The following is a 20,724-nucleotide window of genomic DNA, read 5'->3' as shown; positions in this document are numbered from 1 at the left end:
GAACTTTTCAAGCAATCTAGAAGACCAGAACAGAAGTGAATCAGCAACAGTAGGTACACAGTGAGTAATTTAACTATACAAAGGAAATGGCCTGACTAATTGAAATTATTTAAAAGCATGTTGATCTTGAGAGAGGAGTAAGACAAAGATAAGTAGTATTTAAGGCTAGAAGGGACCATTATGATCATCTAGCGTCTGATCTCCTGCATACCACAAGCCATAAATTCTAACCAAGTAATTACTGCATCAAGCCCATTGTGATGGGTTGAATCACATACGTCCTCTTAGAGTTGTCCCCTGGTGTGCTGATCATGCCACTGATGCTTGCCTTCTTGCTCTCTGGGTGTCCTCACAACCCTGTCCTGCTGGGCCAGATCTTCTTGTCTCCCTCAGACAAGGCGCAGAGTTGGAGTTCCCACACCCCTGCAGAGCAACACAGACACTGAACCTGTTCAGTTCTGGGAGACGCAGTTCTCAGGGGTCAGCACCCAAGAAATCAACCCCCAAAAGGGACCAAAATCTCACATCAATCCATTTTATCCTGTGTAAAAGTTTAACACACAGAAAGCTCAGAAGGTCCATTCACTTTATCAGAAAAAGAGAGATATGCAGAAGGCCCTTGACCTATCATAAACCCCTCCAAATTGGCCCTTTGTTCTACTCTCTTGATTACAGTCTGAAAAATAAAGGCTCCAACCAGTCTGGTGTCTTTCATCCTTTTCCCTCCCAAAATGAGCTAGTAATGTTTGGTCTCAGTGGGATAACCATGTTAGTCCGTATCTGTAAAAACAACGAGAAGCCCTGCAGCACCTTGGAAACCAATGGCTATATTAGGGCATAAGCTTTTGTGGCTAAAACCCACTTAGATGGAATGGAGAAGAAATAAAAACGCAGGCATATATGTAAGGAAATTAATGCAAAAAACATTACTCTCCATTGTAAATTAGGGTCATTAGTCAGGGTGATTGTGGCCATTCAATGTAGCTGATAGGGGTATGTCACTGTTTATTGAGGGGAAGTTGCCTCTGTAGAGTGTTAACCAATTAAGATTCTTATTGGGGCCTAGCTGTATAGTAAAGAATTTGCAAGTGAGCTCTGATTCAGATGCTTCCCCTGTGCTCAAGTTTTGAATTTTTTGTAGAAGGATGCTTACTTTTAAATCCTTTAATGAATGTCCAGGGAGGTTAAAGTGTTCCCCTAAGAGCTATGTGCATTCCTATTCTTCTCCCTCTATCTCCCTCACCCATCTGCCAATGGAACAACAACAGGGCTATTCTGCAATTGTCTTCTCCATATAAGCAAGCAGTGGAGTCACAGCCCAATTAACTAGGGAAAACATTTTATTTATCCTGGAAAAGTAGGCTTTTGAAGTTCTGCTCAGAGATGTCATGAAGATTTAATAATTAACCGAAATTAACTAAGAGAAAATAAATACCAGAATTATTAATTAACAGAAAATAAATATTTACAGAAAATAAAGCTCTATCATTTACCAAGTGTTATGAAGGGTAGGGACAATAACACATAATCCAAGCATAGGTGAGTGACAATTCACACTATGGCCATTTCTACACTACAAAGATTTGTCAACAAAACTGGGGTTTTGTTGACAAAACTCATGGAGTAGCCACACTACAAATGTGTTATGTGGAGAAACTGTCAACAGAATGCAGCAGTTGTCTCAGGAGAGAGAAGGTGCTCCTGTACGAGGCATAAAGCCTCTGTCAACAGTCTATTGATAACAAAATAGTGTAAATGCCTAAGGTGGGGGTCATCTGTTGACAGAGAGGGCTTCCAGTTTACCAGGCAGCCCTGTTTGCAGAGCTTTCATAGTTGGCTGTTCTTTTGACAGAGGGCTGGGCAGTCTGGCTGCTCTCTGTCGACAGAGGGCATAGACGGGGGAGCCTCTATTAGGTGTGGATGTGTTGGAAATATGTCACAACAGTAACTTCTGTCAACAAAACTCTGTAGCGTAGACCCAGCCTATATCACCCAGTAATAATACAGTCAGTTAGAACTGGTAACCAGTAAACTGACAAGCTCAGGGGTACTTGTACTTTGCACAGCCCTCAGAAGTTTGTTTTTTTCAAGGCAAATAACTTTCAACTTTCCATCCTTCCTGATTCACTACACTTAGGCCCCAGCTCTTTTTGAAGTCTAATAGAGGTAACACATTTGGAATTCTTAGTCCAAGCCACTTTGAAACACACACAAAAATCAGGTCTCTCCAAAAGTGAAATAATGGTGCATCTGCATATCCCTCAACAAAAGGAGACTACACATATGCCATTAAATGTGATCAAAATGACAATATCATCCCACCTATAAATCTACACCATCAAATCAAAAGGGACAATAAAATCAAAATTACATAACTACTACAAAGTCAACTTCTGAAAGAATACAGAACATTTGAGTAATAGTCTATCAGCTAAAAATTGCAAGGCAATAAATCTGCACTGCAGGTTGAAGTTAACATACAGAGTTGGGAAAAAATCTTAATTCAAATTTAAACTTTCCTATTCATTTCTTGAAATAGACACAAGAACATACATTTACTAGGTCAAAACAATAATGGAAGTCAATCTTAGAAAGTGGGGAAATGTAAAAAAATCAGACCATTTACTATGTAATGATATAAAGTAAAAGTACGTACGTTCGTTACATTAAGTGGTATTAATTTTTAAGTGGATTAGCTTACCTCATGCTTTTATTTTCAGTTCCTTTTCTTCTGTGGTTTTATTTTCTTAGGAGCTCCTTATTCTGAACTTTACAGCAATATAAAATTGCAGCAGGAAAAAGGTGATAACCTTGTCAGGCTTCTCTACAAAGATGTGCCTATGGCCCTCTGATGATGGCATTGTGTTCTTAACTGAATTATGCAACTATACATTAGGTACCACGATAATAAAGCTAATAAGCATCAAAGTTATTTCTCTCTTTTTGAAACAAACACAACACTACTGGCACTGAAAAATGAAATAATGTTAACACTGAACAAATATCTGTTTACACTAGGGCTTTGTCTACACAGGCACAAATCTTCGAAATAGCCATATTTCAAAGTTTACTAATGAAGCACTGAACTGAATATTCAGTGCGTCATGAGCATTAGGACGCTTCTGGACACGGCACCTTTTGAAATCCCCTCATTCCGCTCAGTGAGCAGGATAAGGGGTTTTGAAAGGCGTGGGGTCCTTTCGAAAAGGACCCGTGGAGCCACGCGTTTTCGAAGCGCCATGGCCAGAAGCGTCCTAATGCTAATGAGGTGCTGAATATTCAATTCAGTGCCTCATTAGTAATCTTCAAAATGATTTGTGCCCGTGTAGACACACCCTAAAGGAACAAGTTGCTAGCATAATTGTCTATGTCTGGAAAAACCTGCATATGAAATGGACTTGTATGTTAAACCATCATTCCTTAGTTAATCACTCAAGATCATTCAGGAAATTTTGAAGCATTAAACTGAAGCTTCTTAAAAGAAGTCAGTTTGAAATGCGTTCCCTGAATTAAGTTGATAGAAATCTAAGATTTAAGCAAAAATATGGTATATCTTTAGCCCTGCAAAGCCAGTGTTACATGGAAATAATACAGGTAAAAAGGATACAAATTTTGGTACAATGGGATCAGTGATTTCAACGCTCGGCTTGCATTTATAGCTGTTGCACGAACCATAATAGGAAGAATTTTCCCATTAACAATAGAGCCATCAAAGAGTGGACCAAAGAAAGGAACCTGAATCAGAAATTAATAAATTCAACTCTAATACAAAATCTCTGCTATAACAATTAGCAATCAACATTAACAATGAAGTATTCATAATTCTTTTCCCCCCTCATCTATGGTTAATCACAACAATTATGCATGAGACCTGTTTTTTCATGAAAATACATAGCCATATAACTACCTGATATCCTTGGTAACTGATAATTTTTCTACACATGCTATTTTAGGTAAAAACTGTGCCTGCCTCATCCAGGCTTATTTTCACCGCTTTCTGCCAAAAGCTTAATAATAAATCATATATGCAACACTTATAAAGTTCAAAGGCTAGGTGAGAGGTAATGATTACTCACTTTAAAAACAATTACATTTAAAAGTATAGCATGCATCTATGGAGTGGAACCATCTAAATGCGCACATAACCGTCATGTGACTATTATTGCATCTTATCTGCCATTTTCAAGCCCCCCGCCACCTGTCACACCTCCCCCACTTTGTTGCACTCACTTTTCACATTGTATTTACAATTAGACTACATTTTTGGAAGTGGAAACCACACACAAAATCTTGGCCTTTCTGCAATCAGCGGGAGTATTTCTGTTGATTTGAAAAGGGCAAGGATTTTACCCCATGTCTATACTTTTGTGTGTATAATGCACTCAGCACACATTGGGAGGTGAGTATATGAAAAATAAAATCAGTCCGAATACTCTTGGCTTACACAAACACATTCAAAACGAAGTACGATTACAGGTGGAAGGCCTGATCCTCTGGGTGCTCGCCTGCATTTCCTTTACTGAAGTATTCACTGTAACTTCACTCATGGATCTCAAATCTTGCATTTGTGTGTACATAATGGATTGATACATGGCTAACTAACAGGTAATGTCTGCAAATTCAGGCTCTGTGTACACAGCTTATAAGCACAGATTTAGAAGTCAGACTGAGGCTTACAGAAAGTTTGGTCCTTAATTTAGGTATGTCCCCAAAAGTCCATAGAATTATCTGGCTGTAATATTTTAACATTATATTTTCCACTGAACAGTTAGTATCTTGGATTTCCCCGTCACTCTGAAGAAACTGGGTGTTAACCTCTGGGGATCTGTGGAGCACTAGCTGCATTGCTATATCTCTACCTTATTTTTTATATTTTAATTAGAATTAAAATATAAAAAAAAAAACTTTCCTTTTTTGTGTATGTAAGCAACTGCTGAGGTTGCCACCACAAGGATTTTATATAACTGCAAAAAGGAAGAGAGGTGTCCTATGTGATCATGATGGGACAGCTAACCAGTAAAGCAGTCTGTCTGCTAAGATGTGACCCACACTACAAAACAGGTCTTGTGCACTATTTCTGCCATTATTCATGCCACAATTCAGTTTTAAGGATACTGAAGTTACTTGATTTGATTATTAAAGCATTTATTTTCCATTTAATGGAAGATGCTTTTGGAGCAAGGATGTTCCCTTCTTTTTTAAAGCAATTAAAAATAGGAAAAGATGGCAATATTGTAACCTTTCACACTTACCAAGAAAAAAAATGTAGAAAATGTAGTTTTAATTAAAATCTGTTTACCCTTGATAGTACCATGCCATGTATGCTGTAAGTGTCATACTGAAATGCCAGTACCATGCAACACTGAGTGCTATATGCTTGAATTCCCTTTTCTCTCATGGAGCATGTTAGTATTAATGTTTATAGTAAACAAAATGCAGTGTTGTAAAATATAAACACATAAATCTATGCCATTGACATCACACCTGAGAATTATGCAATTTAACCATTTATTGCTGCTTCCACTTCAACAGATGGCTCAAGCCACACTGATTGGTTGATCTGGTGCAGTTATGAGAAACAGACAGAGGCAACCATACATAAATTCCCAGCTCAAAAAATATTCAGCATATGCCTTTCTTTAGGCAAGACAAGTAGTCCCACTAAAGCCAACATGCTTAAACAGCCTTCTGAGTCTGGGCCTGAATTCTTGTGTGGCAGTTTAAAGGAAAGATAAAAATGGCTGTGAAAGGAAGGAAAAAGAAGGCTGAATGGAGGAAAGAGGAAGAGGTAGTCTATTCAGGCCATAGATCTAGGATTTGGATTCATTTACTAATACAATAAAATAAAAATCTAAAACCAGGGTAATTTAATTTAATCTAATCTTAGAGTTCAAGTGGTTACATAAAATACTCTAACCTTTGTTCTTGCAGTTTATATTAATTATCAGAATTGCTTGATGGAATTACAGTCCTTTTGTTCGCAGTTGCTTATTTTTCTCTATACGCTGCCCTCTGCACACATGACTTCTGTCTTGTAGCTATTACCACTGTCGTTATTAAAGAAGGATTACCTTGTTGGGTCAATATGTCACACCATAAAAGCAGGAGCTTATATCTAGTCAACCCACAAATTACTCAACACATACGGGAAATTACCAAAGAAACTCTTACCTCAGGTTTTTTCATGATCTGGATACTGAACATGTGGTTTTTCATTGGATAGATAACAATAAGAACATCACCAAATTCTGTAGGAATTATTCCTCTTCTGTAGTCTCGGGTATGCTCTGACCAGACAATATGCACTTCATCATTTCCCAAATGTCTTAGCTGGCAAGAGTGGAAAAAACAAAATTTCATATGCATGAGTACAAAGTACTTCAGCTATCTTAATATAGTACAGGCCTGTACTCCAAATGATGGTGAGCTGAAGAAGAATCTGTGGGGTGCAGAGAGAAGACACATCCAACCACATTGCAATGTCCTTGATTTATAAGCTAAGGAAAAACAAACATTCAAAATTAGATCTCTGTGTTTAGTATGTCGATACCATGTATGTCTTTTGTAAACTAATAGCTGTGACATGTGTACAGGCTTCGCGGGAGCCTATACAAGAAGGATGGGCTCCATCTAAACCAAAATGGAACCAGCCTGAAGGCACTTAACATTAAAAACGTCATAGAGTAGTTTTTAAATAAAGGGCTGGGGGAAAGCTGATGGGTGAAGAGGAGCACATGATCGGACAGAGACATCTCTTAGAGAAAGGCTTCTCTATGTTTAGTGAGAAGGAGAGGATTGAAGATTATAAAATATGGGTAAGATTGGATGAGAAACAAATGAAAAAGTGTAACACATCAGAAAATGATAGACAGATAAATAGTGACAATTTTTTTCAAGTGCTTATACACAAATACTAGAAGTCTAAATAATAAGATGGGTGAACTAGAGTGCCATGTATTAAAGGAGGCTATTAATATGATTGGCATCACAGAAACGTGGCAGAATGAAGACAATCAAGGGGACAAAGTCATACCAATCATACAAAATATAATTGGAAGGACAGAACAGATCATGTCTGAAGAACAGCTAGCCAAAAACTCAAAAAGTAATAGCAAAATGTTTAAGTACACTGGAATCTGGAACCTTGTAAACAACCAGGTGGGCCACTGGATGATTGAGACACTAAGGGAGCACTCAAAGAAAATAAGGCCATAATGGAGAAACTCAAATGGATTCTTTGCTTTGGTCTTCGAGGGTGAAGATGATAGGAAGATTCTCAAACGTGAGTTATTCTTTTTAGGTTATACATTTGAGGAATTGTCCCAGACTGAGGCATCATTAAAAGAGGTTTTGGAACAGACTGATAAACTTAAGAGTAACAAGTCACTGGGAGCAGATGACATTCATCCAAGAGTTCTGAAAGAACTCAAATATGAAATTGCAGAATGATTAAATTTGTAATTTATTCTCTAAATCAGCTTCACTATATAATGACTGGAAGATAGCTAATGTGACGCCAATATTTAAAGAGGGCACTAGAGGAGATCTTGTCAGTTACAGACCAGTAATGGGCAAATTAGTTGAAACTATTGTAAAGAACAAAACTGTCTGACACATAGATGAATATATCAAAACAAAAAAGCAGTCCAGCAGCACTTTAAAGACTAACAAAATAATTTATTAGGGGATGAGCTTTCATGGGACAGACCCACTTCTTTATATCATAGCCATACCAGAACAGATTCAATATTTAAGGCACAGAACCAAATATAGTAATGAAGGTTGACAAATCAGAAAAATTATTATCAAGGTGAGTAAATCAGAGAGCAGAGGAGCAGAAGGAGGGCGGGGAAGAAGTCAAGAATTAGATAAAGCAAAGTATGTAAGAGTCCTTAAAATGAGCCAGATAATTGCCATCCCAGTTCAAACCACATGTTAAATGTGTCGAATTTGAATTTGCTTTTTTTTCCCCAGAATGGAGAGTGCTAACTAGCAGTGCGCCTCCAGGGATTTGTACCGGAACCAATCCTATTTAACATATTTATAAATGTTCTGGAAAAAGGGGTAAACAGAGCAGTGCAAAATTTGCTGATGATACTAAACTGCTCAAGATAGCCAAGAACAAAGCAGACTGTGAACAGAACTAAGTGACCGGGCAACAAATTGGCAAATTAAATTTAACACTGATGAATGTACAGCAATGCACATTGGAAAAAATAATCCCAACTATATATACAAAATAATGGGGACTAATTTAGCCATAATTTCTCAAGAGAGAGATTTTTGGGTGTCATTGTGGATAGTTCTCTGAAAATATGCACTCCATGTGCAGAAGCAGTTAAAAAAGCAGACAAAATGCTAGGAATCATTAAAAAAGGGATAGAGAATAAGACAGAGCATATCTTACTGCCTCTACATAAATCCATGGTACGCCTACATTCTGAATACTGCATTCAGATGTAGTTGCCTCATATAAAAAAAAAAAGATATATTGGCATGGGAAAAGGTTCAGAAAAGGGCAACAAAAATGATTAGGGGTTTGGAACAGGCAAAGAAAGATTAAAAAACACTGACACTTTTCAGCTTAGAAAAAAGGAGACTAAGGGGGGATAAGATAGAGGTCTATAAAATCATGACTGGTGTGGACAAGGAAAAGTTACTTATTTGTTCCCATAAATTAAAAACTAGTGGTCACCAAATGAAATTAGTGAGTAACAGGTTTAAAAACTAAAAGAAAGAAGTTTTTCTTTATGCAGTGCATAGTAGCCTGTGGGCAAGGATTTGCAACCTGTGGCTCTTTAAGGACTTCATAGTGGCTGCCGATGCAATAATTGCAAAGTAAAGAAAAAAAAAAAAAAGCAGCTCCTGATTATTTTCAACAAAACAGTGAATGTCTAAAAGTCCAACAATGAACTCATATCTAAATGGCAAAAAATTGTGTGATCTTGAAATCTTGTATAACTCTCCCTTTAGTATGTGTAATATATTGTGAGATATATTATACCTGTGGTTTGATTGTGTTGCTAATAAAGTCTTGATGTTGAAAAGGAAAAGGAAGCTTGTGGCATTCTGGCTGTTAAGGGCAATGTGCATTTTAAGAAAGGAAACTAAAATGAAATGTGAAGTAAAATTGGAATATTTAAAGTGGGGCTCGAAGGGCTTCAAAAAAAGAGGAAACTCAAAGATGAAAACAGAGAATTTCACACTCGAAGGAACCAATCCTTTGCATTTATATCAAGTTCGGCTGGGCTCCATTTATGAAAGTGAAAGTCAGGAAGAGAGCGGTACAAACACGCATGTAAACTGTGAGGAAATAGAATATGTAAAAAAAATTGTTAACGTCCTGCAGTAAACATGTATCACAAATGATTTACAAATCAATGTGTGTGTGCTGTTCTTAAAATAGGGGATACAAAAAGTATGGTTTGACGTTATTTATTAAGGACTGCTTTGTTTTTGTTATTGTGGTTGCTGACCCTGTCTGTGGGACTCCTTGCTAGAGGATGTTGTGAAGGCCAGAACTTTACCAGGGTTCAAAAAAGAACTAGATAAATTCACAGATGTTGGTCCATCAATGGCTATTAGCCAGCATAAATAGGAATGGCATCCCTAGCCTCTGTTGTCAGAGGCTGGAAATGGATGACAGGAGAGGGATCATTTTGATGATTCCCTGCTCTGTTCACACCCTATGGGGCATCTGGCATTGGCCTCTGTCAGAAGACAGGATACTGGGCTAGATGGACCTTTGGTCCAATCCAGTTTATTCTCTTTTATATTCTTATGTTCTTTAGAATATTTCCAAGTTAAACCTACACTTTTCCTTAATAAAATTGATAGAAGATGCTCAGTGGCTTGTATCTGATTTACCAAAAAACCTTGAATCCTGACTCCAAGATTAATAGAGACTAAGTTTGTAAAGTAAAACCATTCTAAATAGATTCTCAAAAGCAATTTGAATGAAACTGTGGATACAATATTTGCACTCGAGGGGGGCTGGGGGGAATCCACACAATGACTATGTCTCTGGCAGCATCACAATCAAATGGTAGTCTTGTTTTCCTGGGCTCTTTCGTTCCTGATTTCAGTTGTTCACCTAAGAAGCAAATTTGGGTTGCTCTGACTCTTCTTGAATTGCTTGAATCACAAGACTATTGGGGGAAAGATGTTAAAAGTATTTATTTCGTGTAGATAGGGAGTCCTCAAGTTGCTGAAGTCATAGTCTCAGTTGGTGTCAAGACTGCGGACGGTATTATAAGGATGGGTCTTGGTCCAGAGGTATTTGGTGACATGGTTCTCATTGAAGAGGCAGACAGTACCACAATAATTTGTGCCAGGAGATTTGGTGCCATAGTTAGGGACTTGTACTCTAGGCAATACAATTCTTGATGCTGGAAAGAAATCTCTGGTGCTCTTTTGGGTTTTGGTGCAGGTACACAGAGATGGTATACCATTTCTTTAGACATTTAGAAGATTGAGCTTTAAGGGAGGCTTTCCATCTCCCCACTTAAAAAGTTTGATCTCAAGAACAATGCTCCTCACAGATTGTTTTTGAAAATGTTACTGATGCCACTGATGAATGTGGCTTAAGACGTTTCACAAGAACCAGAGGCAGTGTCTTGACTCATCAGGACATTCAGTGAATGGGATGAGCCCAGTATCTGGAGCTTCTTGGAAAATCTGCCATGGCCCAGCTGAGCTTGGACTGACCCTTCCAAGAGGCAGAATTTCAGTTTTTTTCCCCTCTTACGGCGCGCGCACGCACGCACGCACGCACAGTACTTCTTCACACAAGGCACAGTCAGCCTATGAAACTCAATGACAGGAGATCGTGTGAAGTATAGCGGGTTCATGAAAGAATTACATATGTCTGAAGAGAATAGGTCCATCAATGGCTATTTGCCAAGATGGTGAGGATGCAACACCATGCTCTGGGTATTCTAGACTCTGGCTGCCAGAAGCTGGGACTGGACGACAGGGCATTGCTTGCTAATTGCTTCATTTTGTTCATTCTCTCTGAAGTACCTGGCCTTTGCCACTGCTGGAAGACAAAATACTGGGCTACATGTACGATGGGTCTGACGCATCATTGCTATTTTTATGATGTTACACTTTTTGAATCCTCTTGGAGAAGGACCTGCAAACTGGGTAGGTACCGCGACTGGTCATCATTCAGCAGCATTGCTGCTTCACAGAGAGGCAGATTCTGAGTTCCTGCAACCTGAAGTCAAACACTAAGTTTCTGTAGGGAGATACACTCGTACAGGAAATAGGCCCTTGCACAAGGGATAGGAATTCAACCATTACTCTGAATAGCACTAACATTTCAGGAGGTTTTTAAGCCAGCAGCCAAAAAAAATTGATCTATGTTAATAACAAACTAACTACAGAAATAAATCTGCTCAACATGGGATGTGGACACTACAAAGTTTTGCCTTTCAGCCACAAATGGTAAGAAGGAAATTAGTGTGAACTCTGGCTGCCCCTTCTTTTATACTCTTTTCTACGGGGGTGGAGGGAGTGTGCTCAAGGTGCATGTGTTGCCCCAACAGAGACAGCTATTTAAAAGAATCTGCATCGACAATCCCTCAGAGATTACATGTATAAGTTGTCACAGAGAAACTGAAGTCAACCGAACTCTGACAATTTACACCAGATGAAGATGTGGCCCGCTGTACTTCAGTTCCCTGCATGAAAATTGGGATAATAAACCTTCTATATTTTGTGTTGTTCTTGTAGATTGTAAGCTCTTCAAGACTGAAACAGTCTCTTCTTACGTGCACATATAGTCACTAGTACAATGGATCCCCAATCAGAGTTGAGGATTTACGGCATGGCCATATACAAACGATAAACAATACAAAAATAATACAACCAGTTTCAGTTACTTATTTTTAACAATGGAGAAGAGATTCAAAGCACATATTGTAAAAACATGAAACAATTTAGAAAAAGCCAAGTTAGCTGCAATTTTAAATTGAAATACTTTAAAATATTCTTACTATACAGTCATCACCATGTGTCAGCTTTCCTAATATGTTTATGTTAACTGAATACAAAAGAAATGTGAAATAAATGTAACCAGGAGGGATGATCAAATCTAATTTTGATACATTAGTGTCATATGCTGTACATGTTACAATACCAGCCAGACTTAATACTAAGCTGCAGGCTACACTGAGATTTCCAAATGGCAGATTGGTCTAAGTGATACCAAGTATAATTGAAGTAATAAACGATAGTAAAAGCAAAGCACACTGTCAGGAAGAATTTAAGTATTTACTTTTTAAAAATTAAATGAGTTAGGTTTGGAAAGGCAAGACAACTGAAATAATGCAGGGCTCAATTTACAGAAAATTCCTTTTATTTATCTCTTGCATTAACCCTTGAACTCTTGCCAAAATTATGTGTAATTTCTAGTACCCACTTATCTAAAAAAGAAAAGGGGAAAAAAACTGATTTCCTTTCATAATGAAAGCTAGACTTAAAATTTGTATTTTGTTTTCTTCAAACAAAGTTCACTAGAGAGTTACCGCAGGAATACAAAACAGGAGAAAAATTTAGGAGGCAGCTTCTTATTGCATCTCTCCTGTGATCTTATCATTTCCAGGACTCTTGCTGTTCTTTAGTCGTTTCACTGCTCTTTCTACTTTCTCCTTCGACTATTGGTCTCTCTCTCAATGCTTCGTGGAGATATCTCTTTTAGTTCTTAGATCAGTCTCTCTGAGACGCTCGGGTCCAACTGTGTTTTGTACAGATCGGTGCAATATCTTGTCCATCGCTGCACAACCTTCGCCTCGTTCATAAGCACCTTGTTGTTCTTGTCTTTGATCGCCATCTGCTTTGCCTGCCACTTCCTATTAATATGTCTAATAATTTTATACATCTCCCTGGTCTTACATGCACCATAATACCTCTCTATATCTTCACACTGCTCCTCTAACCATTTAACCTTATCCATTCAGGCCACTTTCCTTACCTCATTGCATTTCATTCCAGATTGCTGTCCGCCCTCTCACAAACATCCTGCTGATCTTCAATGCTGTCTTCTCTTGGACCAACTTCAGTGCCTCCTGCGTAATCTACCTCTTATTGATCTTATTTTCTTCTAGAACCCTCTGCTCAATTGCCTCTATCAGCGTTGCTATCCCTTCGACTCAGTTAGTTGTACTGACATCAGATTTCATTTGTACTGTTGTTTTACGATCAGCACATCATCACGCATATGATCAATTCTCCTCCTTCATTCAGCCTTGGGACTGGCGTGGAACCCCTAGAGGCTTCACGGTGGAGCATTCAGAATGAGACTGATATTTCGAAGGAGGAAACAGAAATAGCAGTGAAATGACTGAAGAACAACAACAAGAGGCCTGGAAATTATAAGATCACAGGAGAGATGATAAAACACTTTGGAGAAAGTACGATTCAGGAAATACACCAACTACGTAATATAGCGTGGAAAAAAGGGAAGGCACCTATGGAATGGACAAGATCCACGTTAGTGACAATACATAAGAAAGGAAGTGCATTGGAGGTCACAAACTACAGAATTATTGCCCTAACAAGCCATCTAGGCAAGGTGCTGATGATGATACCGATAGAGAGACTGAGATCACAGATCGAACATCTAGTCAATGAGCAAGCAGGATTCAGGAAATATAGAAGTAACATAGAGCAGATACTGGCACTAAGATTGAGTGTGGAGAAAGCTCGACAAAAGAAGATCTACAATTGCTTCGTCAACTTTCAGAAGGAATTTGACAGGATAAGTCAAAAAGTGACTTGGGTCACATGAAGTGGATAGCATGAAGTCACATGAAGTGGATAGCAGACTGACAGGATTGTTGAAGGATATCAAAGACAAGGCAAAGGCAGAAGTGAGAATGAAGTGAGAAGTGAGAGTGTTGGGAAGTTGGTTTAGAACAAGTAGAAGTATGAGACAAGGAGATCTGATATCACTGAGTATCCTCATCATGCACCTAGAGAAAGCGATAGATAAGATCAAGGAAGAGGTAGACAGTGCATGGGAAAAGAATTAACAACTTGAGGTTCACAGATGATATAGTTATCACTGATGAAGATGAAGAGAAGCGAGGAAGAATGGTGCAGGTGCTAAATGAGGAGGGGAAGCAGCATGGACTGATTATGAACATGAATAAAACAAAAACAATGGTATTTGGAGATAAGGAAATAGGAAGGAAGATCGGTATAGGTGGGATTGAATTAGAGAACAGAGAGAAGTTCATATGTCTGGGGAGCAACATGACATATGATCTAAACTGTAAGGAGGAAATAGCAATTAGAATAGCAAAAGAAAGAGTGAGTTTGAAGGCGATGGAGAAGATCTAGAAAAGAAAAGTGATTAGCTTAGGAATGAAGTGGAGCATCTTCAAAAACATGCGTATTTAGCAGCATGTTGTACAGATGTGAGGCATGGGTGATAACAAAAGATTCGAAGAGAAAGATATTGGCGTTTGAGAGGAGTTGTTAGAGAAAGAGCCTGAGAATAGGATGTATGCATGTCAGCAATGAGGAATTATATAGGCAGATACAGCCAAAAGAGAATCTACTGCAAAAGGTTATACAACACAAGTTACAGCTGCTCAGACATATCTGCAGAATGAATGATGAACGAAAAGTCAAGACCTTGGTATTCAGCATAATGGACGGTTTGAATAGGAGAGGCAGACCCCACAGAGAACGGGTAGATGATATAGTGGATTGGTGCGGAGCTAGTCTGCAGAAACTAAGCCACTCTGCACTGGACCAGGAAAGATGGAAGGAAATAGGAGGGAGGCATAGGACACCAACAGGTGCTGAGCCCATGGATGCTGATGATGATGATTCTTATTGCAGGTACTTTCAGTAAAGTTACATGTACTTAGCTCATCTAGCTAACGCACCCTCAAGCACTGAATAAATTCTTCACAAAATATGTTTAACACATTAAGTTTTCTTAGTCCTGTAAAATAATGGATGAGATTAATTGCAATTTTATAAAAATGCAAATGTTTTATTACTGGACATGTTTTATGGCTTTATGCCTTTAAACATTCAGTGAATATTAAAAACAAACTAAGCAATTAGCTGTGAATGATGGAACTATAATTCTTTGACAGTGGGCTTTAACGATGTCAAACAAAGCTTGAGTCATTTATATAGTTACCAAAAGTTTCAGGCGGATTAATAAGCTAATAATTAGAAAATGGCCCCTTTTGTTTTAACGCCACATGTATTAATTTAATTAAGACACTTTCACACCCTCCACTTCCAAATCTCTCCACAGTGCTGGCAGTAGCTAGACAGGAGGAAAGCTACAACAGTGAATTTGTGATCTCTCTCCCATTGTGAATTGTCAGATTTTAATAGTTCTATCTTAATATTGACACTCCATCATCTTACTTCAGTAACTGTACTTAAAATAATATATTTTCTATTGTGACATATTCTTTCATTTAGAAAAAAATCAAAGATGAAGAAAATATATTCATTAAAAACTTTGTGATTCATTTTAATTTTAATCCTGTTCCAGATCTCCAAGACATTTCCTCCTCTTCCTTTTGAATTCATCTTCTTTACTTCTTGGTTATGTTTTGACGCCAATCTTTCAAAGGTACCTAAGATACTTAAAATTTTATTTATCATTCAGAAAGATTGATAGAAAATAAGACTTTAATTTGCCTGGCATCTAAAGCACTAGAATCTTGATACAGCAGTGGTTGGGCTGGCAGGAAGAAGTTTTATTTTAATTAAATTTAATTTCCATTTATAGGATGAACCTATCATCTACCTCTAGGCACATTACAATATAGAAACCAGGAACAATTCTTCAGCCAACCAAAGTACAATAAATGAATTGTTCAGATTCAGCAAAACAACACATGCTCAAAACATGGTTAAACACATTCAAAACCCTCAGTCACAGCTCAAGATTCAATGTTTTCTTCCATATATGTAGAATACACCTACTCTGAAATTTGGTGTGGAGCTAGTCTACAGAAACTAAGCCACTCCCCACTGGACGGGGAAAGATGGAAGGAAATAGTGAGAGAGACATCAGACTCCAATGGGCACTGAGCCCGTGGCTCTTGATGATGATACTCTGAAAAATCAAAACCAACCAACTAAACAAACAAACAAAAGAAAGGTGCAACAATATGCCTGAGAACCTGGATTGCATAATTTGGCTTCAAAAGCAGTGTAGACATCACTGGTCAGGCTGAAGTTTGGGCTCTCAAACCTGATGACAGGGATGGTCTCAGAGATGGTGCAGAAAGAACTGCAGTTCTATTTTTAGCTCTTTAGTGAAAGCCTGAGTCATCTGACCAAGGCTCTGAGATATGTGGCAGCAGGTTTTTTGGCTTTTTTTCCCCTTCAGTGGAGGTACCCTTCTTCATCTCCATATATTTTCCTTCCCTTATATCACCAAATCTGTATTTTACCTCAGCAACAAAGTTATACGAAACAAACTAGGAGTAAGGGAATTTCGAAGTTGGGTGCATATTTTGAAGTGCCCGCGTCTAGACTGCCTGTCAGCACTTCGAAGTTAGCACCTTCAAAATTTGCACAGCTGCCATTATGCTAATGAGGCACTGCATATGCATGGCAGCACCTCATTGATATTCCCCAGTCCATGTCATTTTCATGCCCCCATTCAAAGAAGGGGACTAATGTAGACACGACCTTGGTGTATTATCCTATTCAGTAAATCCATACAGACTCACAGAATAGACTATGGTACTGAAGCATGTGATTATGGGTAAAGGCAGAAAAAATGGGGTTTAGTGAGAATGTTAAACTGGAACTGTGAAAACGGTGACTGCTTTATACTTGCAAAAATTACATCATCAAAGGACTGAACTAACTTTTAAATATGGCTATAGACGTTAGCTGTGTGGAAAGGATGGAACTCACTTGAAAACAGATATAGAAAGCAGACTGTACTATCTGCTGAAAACTAACATTTAAAATATTGTGGGGTTTTTATTATCAAATAGCAGAAACTATTTTCATTATGTTTGTCACACATTACTTTTTAATCATTCTAATCCAAAAAGGTTATTGATACATATTTCTGTGTGCAAAGTATGCTGATTCTTCAAAAAGGCTGAGCCAGGAATACTACTGTTACTTTAGTTATTCTCTTTTAAAAATATTTTATTTTTGCTCTTAAGATCCTTTAATATTTTGTTTAAAAAAATTAAATATATTGACTTTACTTTATGAAATAAAAGAGTAGTAAATACTCAATATTTAGGCATACAGGAAAATATTTTAATAGTTTAAAAATTGTCTGATGCTACTGAGAGAAGTTACAATTAAGTGTCAGTTCATAACAAACAATAATAAAAAGATATAAATTATTTTCTTCAAGTTGAAGAACAAAAATGTCATTAATAATTGAAGCTTGCCAGAGGCATGGCTATTTCTCTCTCTACTAACTGTCGACTACCTAATTTTATTACAAGTATTAAACTCCATGCAGAGGTCAACCAGCCTCACTTTTTCCAATATTACACTTCAACCAGTGCTCATTAATGTGTCCACTGAATGGATTAGCACATCTGAAGATGTATGTACAGAAGAGAGGGGGACAGTCTAATGACAGCCAATTGTTCATTTGTAACAGGAAACATGTTTGAAGCCTCAACTTATTATTGCTAATGTGGAATTTATTAAATTCTGAAGAAAAAATACCAATACAGAAAGCCATTTGCCCCTTAAGGTGGATATAAGAGAGCAGACATCTGCTGAACATTTGTGTCATCACCAAAGCAATACAACTAAATTCACTAAATATTGTCAAGTTCCTAAGGTTTTGATCTTCTTTTAAAGGCAAATGTTCTATGAACATACTTAAATGAAAGCCTTGGAGAAGAACTAAAACATTCATCTTTGGTGTATGTATTTATCAGCTATTTCCAGAAGACTCAAAGAACTAGAACCGGTCGTTCAGACTTGGAGTTTTTCCACCACATAGGACTATTAATTCTGTTTCTTTTCCCTGCATTACACCATCTTTCCTGTGACTTCAGCAGCAATAAGATGTACAAATGTGACAAAAACTCATTTTCTGTGGCAAAATAACTGGCTGGCAGAAAGTAATTTAATAGCACTACAATTTACCCACTCCAACCAGCTTTAATAATATACAAGCTATTAGAGGAATAAGCACTGTATTATTTCTAGAAAAATATAACTATTTTTCAGGAATGATTTCTTAAAATCCTTTAATTTATTGTTACCTAAAGAAAAAGCTGTATTCAAAATCACCTACCTTTTTTGTTAAAGAGTCATCTGAATCAGAAGGCATTCTTGTTGACATGTGAAACATTACTTCTACTGTAGAGGTAGCAAAATATGGAGTGGTCAATCCAGTGCTTTTGTTTTTTTGCAGTCCTCCCATAAAACCACAATGGTTTGTGAGATTTACCTAAGATCAAAGCCCATGTAATATTAGGGTGGAAAAATAATATGTAGTAAAGATGCTCTTCAAAGAAACCCTTTTCAAGCATCATGATGCATATTTTAAAAACTCCATAATTCAGTGCTGATGAAGATCCTTTTGTACTCTTAATGAGACCCTACCAAATTCATAGTCCATTTTGGTCAATTTCATGGTCATAGGAGTAAATAGTAAATTTCATTATTTCAGCTATTGTAATCTGAAATTTCACAGAGTTGTAACTGTAGGGGTCCTGGACCAAAAAGGAGATGTGAGGGGCTCATTAGGTTATTGTGTGTGTGTGGGGGGCGGGGGGTTTGCAGTACTCTTTCCTTTACTTATACTTCTTCTGGCTGAATTGCCTTCAGAGCTGGGCAGCTAGAGAGCAGCCCAGAACTGTTGGCATAGCTATCTCCAGAAACAGCACAGAAGACAGGATGGCATAGTATGGGATTGTCCCCTTATTGCTGCACAGCGGTGCTCATAGCAGGGCATGGTGGAAGATGGCCCCAGCTCCATGGCCTAGAAGGGGTGTGACCAAGGGCAGTCAGCCCTCAGAGGTGCCTGGATTGTGGTGCTGCCCACCCACAGCCATAGGCACAGCCGTTGCCTTCCTCTATTAGTGAGCCTTCTTCTGTGCTGCTGCCTCTAGAGCCACTGCTGTTTGACCACCCAGTTCTAGTGGCAGCAGCACAGCAGTAAGGGTGGCAATACTGTGACCTCCCTAAAATAACCTTCTGACCCACCCTATAATTGCCTTTTGGGTCAGGACACTCAATTTGAGAAACACTGAATAATACAGGGTAAAAGCACATAAAATATCAGATTTCATGAGGGAAGATCAGATTTCATAGGCCGTAATGACTTTTCAAGGCCCTGAATTTGGCAAGGCCCTAACTGTTAAGTTAAGCTAAAGTTGCCAGAGGCTCACTATTTAGAAGAGTTTAACTAGGAAACAAACCCTAACTGCGATCAAGTAACATTTGTGCTTACTGGCACAAGAGAGTATAACAAAAATTAAAGAAAGTGATCATAGTTAAAGGGAAAAAAAAGCAAGTGTAGAAACAGTAGTACACCAAAACTAACATTTAATAGTTGGCTTAATTTTTCATAAACTGTAGTCGCCTGAATGACTAAAACTTGCGTTTTGAATTGTATGTAAATTCCCAGGCAATGTATCAGGTTTTGACTTGATCCTGTAAAAAAAAATTCACCAAAGCTGGCAAATTCTGGCTTGCTAGTGTCTTGCCACAAACATTAGTGCAAGGAATTTTTCTTTTCATCATAAAACATACATTTTCACGTTATGAAAATGGAAAATTTTCAAATTTTAAGCCACAGCTGAAAATGTGCAAATATGATGGTGTCTTAAATTTGATGGGAATTTTTTTAAACAATTAAAGTTTTGTAAACCTGAGTAATAATTATTATGTATTACAGTTCTTCAGCAACATTTTTACTGAACTGAATCAAGCAGATTCAACCTTAATCTCAGAGCAGGCAATAATGTATTTTTATACCAACAAAAAATCCAGAATTTCTTGCCAAGAAGCTAAAACTTTTCAGATGCTGTCAGGCAAAGTAATCTTAATTTAAAAAGGAATAGAATTTAGATCTGTAGTGCTAAGAGAAATAACCCACTGTAAAAGGATTATTGCTGTCTTTCCCTCTGAGTTCAGGAATGGGAAAAATATGGGACAGCAAAATCTGTTGTTTGTGAGGGAGCCAGCAGAACTTAGCAATTGCTCTTGTTTTTTGCTGGAAAACAAGAAATCACATCTTCTTTATATGGTAGCTCCCCATCTCTTCTCAGAGGAATGAAAATTACAACTAATACATACTGGCTCCCTGGAATGTGGCAAAACTATGATGGCACTTGAGAGAGAGCCAGTGATGATTCTTGAACTTTCATGGGACATGTCTCTGGCTGAAGCTTCTTCCTATTGATGGTCATGGGGGGCAGTCCAAAGCAGCCAGAAAAGGATGGTGATTAGTGAAACAAAGTGAATATGGACCAGTCAGTAGAAAAGAACTATATTTAATTAGTGCTCTAATGGTGACAGTGGTACTTATATGATTGTGCCATCATTTCTCATCAGTGAAAAAGACAAGAGGTATGTTTCTCTCTCTCCCTTTAATAAGCAGGGGGAAGAGAATGAGAGAAGCAGCATGTCCTTATTTCTCTAACTCCAAAATCTGGCCAATGTGCAAAACCTTACATGGATTTAACACCTTTCAGGCCTACACAGACATAGAGACATATGACATAGTCTAGTTAGTGT

General features: G+C 37.9%; 1 protein-coding gene across 9 annotated transcripts in view; it reads right to left on the bottom strand.

Annotated features, from left to right (window-relative positions):
• The window catches only part of RALGAPA1 (Ral GTPase activating protein catalytic subunit alpha 1), a 211,800-nt gene that overhangs the window by 39,825 nt on the left and 151,251 nt on the right, over positions 1 to 20,724 (bottom strand). For 8 of the 9 annotated variants that reach the window (XR_012645924.1, XM_074996842.1, XM_074996835.1 and 5 more), the window contains 3 exons: positions 18,275 to 18,430; positions 6,172 to 6,330; positions 3,608 to 3,735 (listed from right to left, as the gene is read on the bottom strand). Coding sequence is in view for 8 of the 9 variants with exons in the window: in XM_074996842.1 (XP_074852943.1) it covers positions 3,608 to 3,735; positions 6,172 to 6,330; positions 18,275 to 18,430 (443 nt within the window). In the remaining variant the exon portion in view is untranslated. Of the gene's footprint in view, positions 1 to 3,607; positions 3,736 to 6,171; positions 6,333 to 18,274; positions 18,431 to 20,724 lie in introns of those variants that run through there. The other variant, XM_074996838.1, reaches the window with a different exon arrangement.

This window comes from Carettochelys insculpta, chromosome 6 (genome assembly GCF_033958435.1).
Source record: "Carettochelys insculpta isolate YL-2023 chromosome 6, ASM3395843v1, whole genome shotgun sequence".
In the NCBI taxonomy this organism is placed as follows: Eukaryota; Metazoa; Chordata; order Testudines; family Carettochelyidae; genus Carettochelys; species Carettochelys insculpta.
The sequence above is the reverse complement of the archived record's forward strand: the minus strand, read 5'-3'. Positions and strand labels throughout refer to the sequence as shown.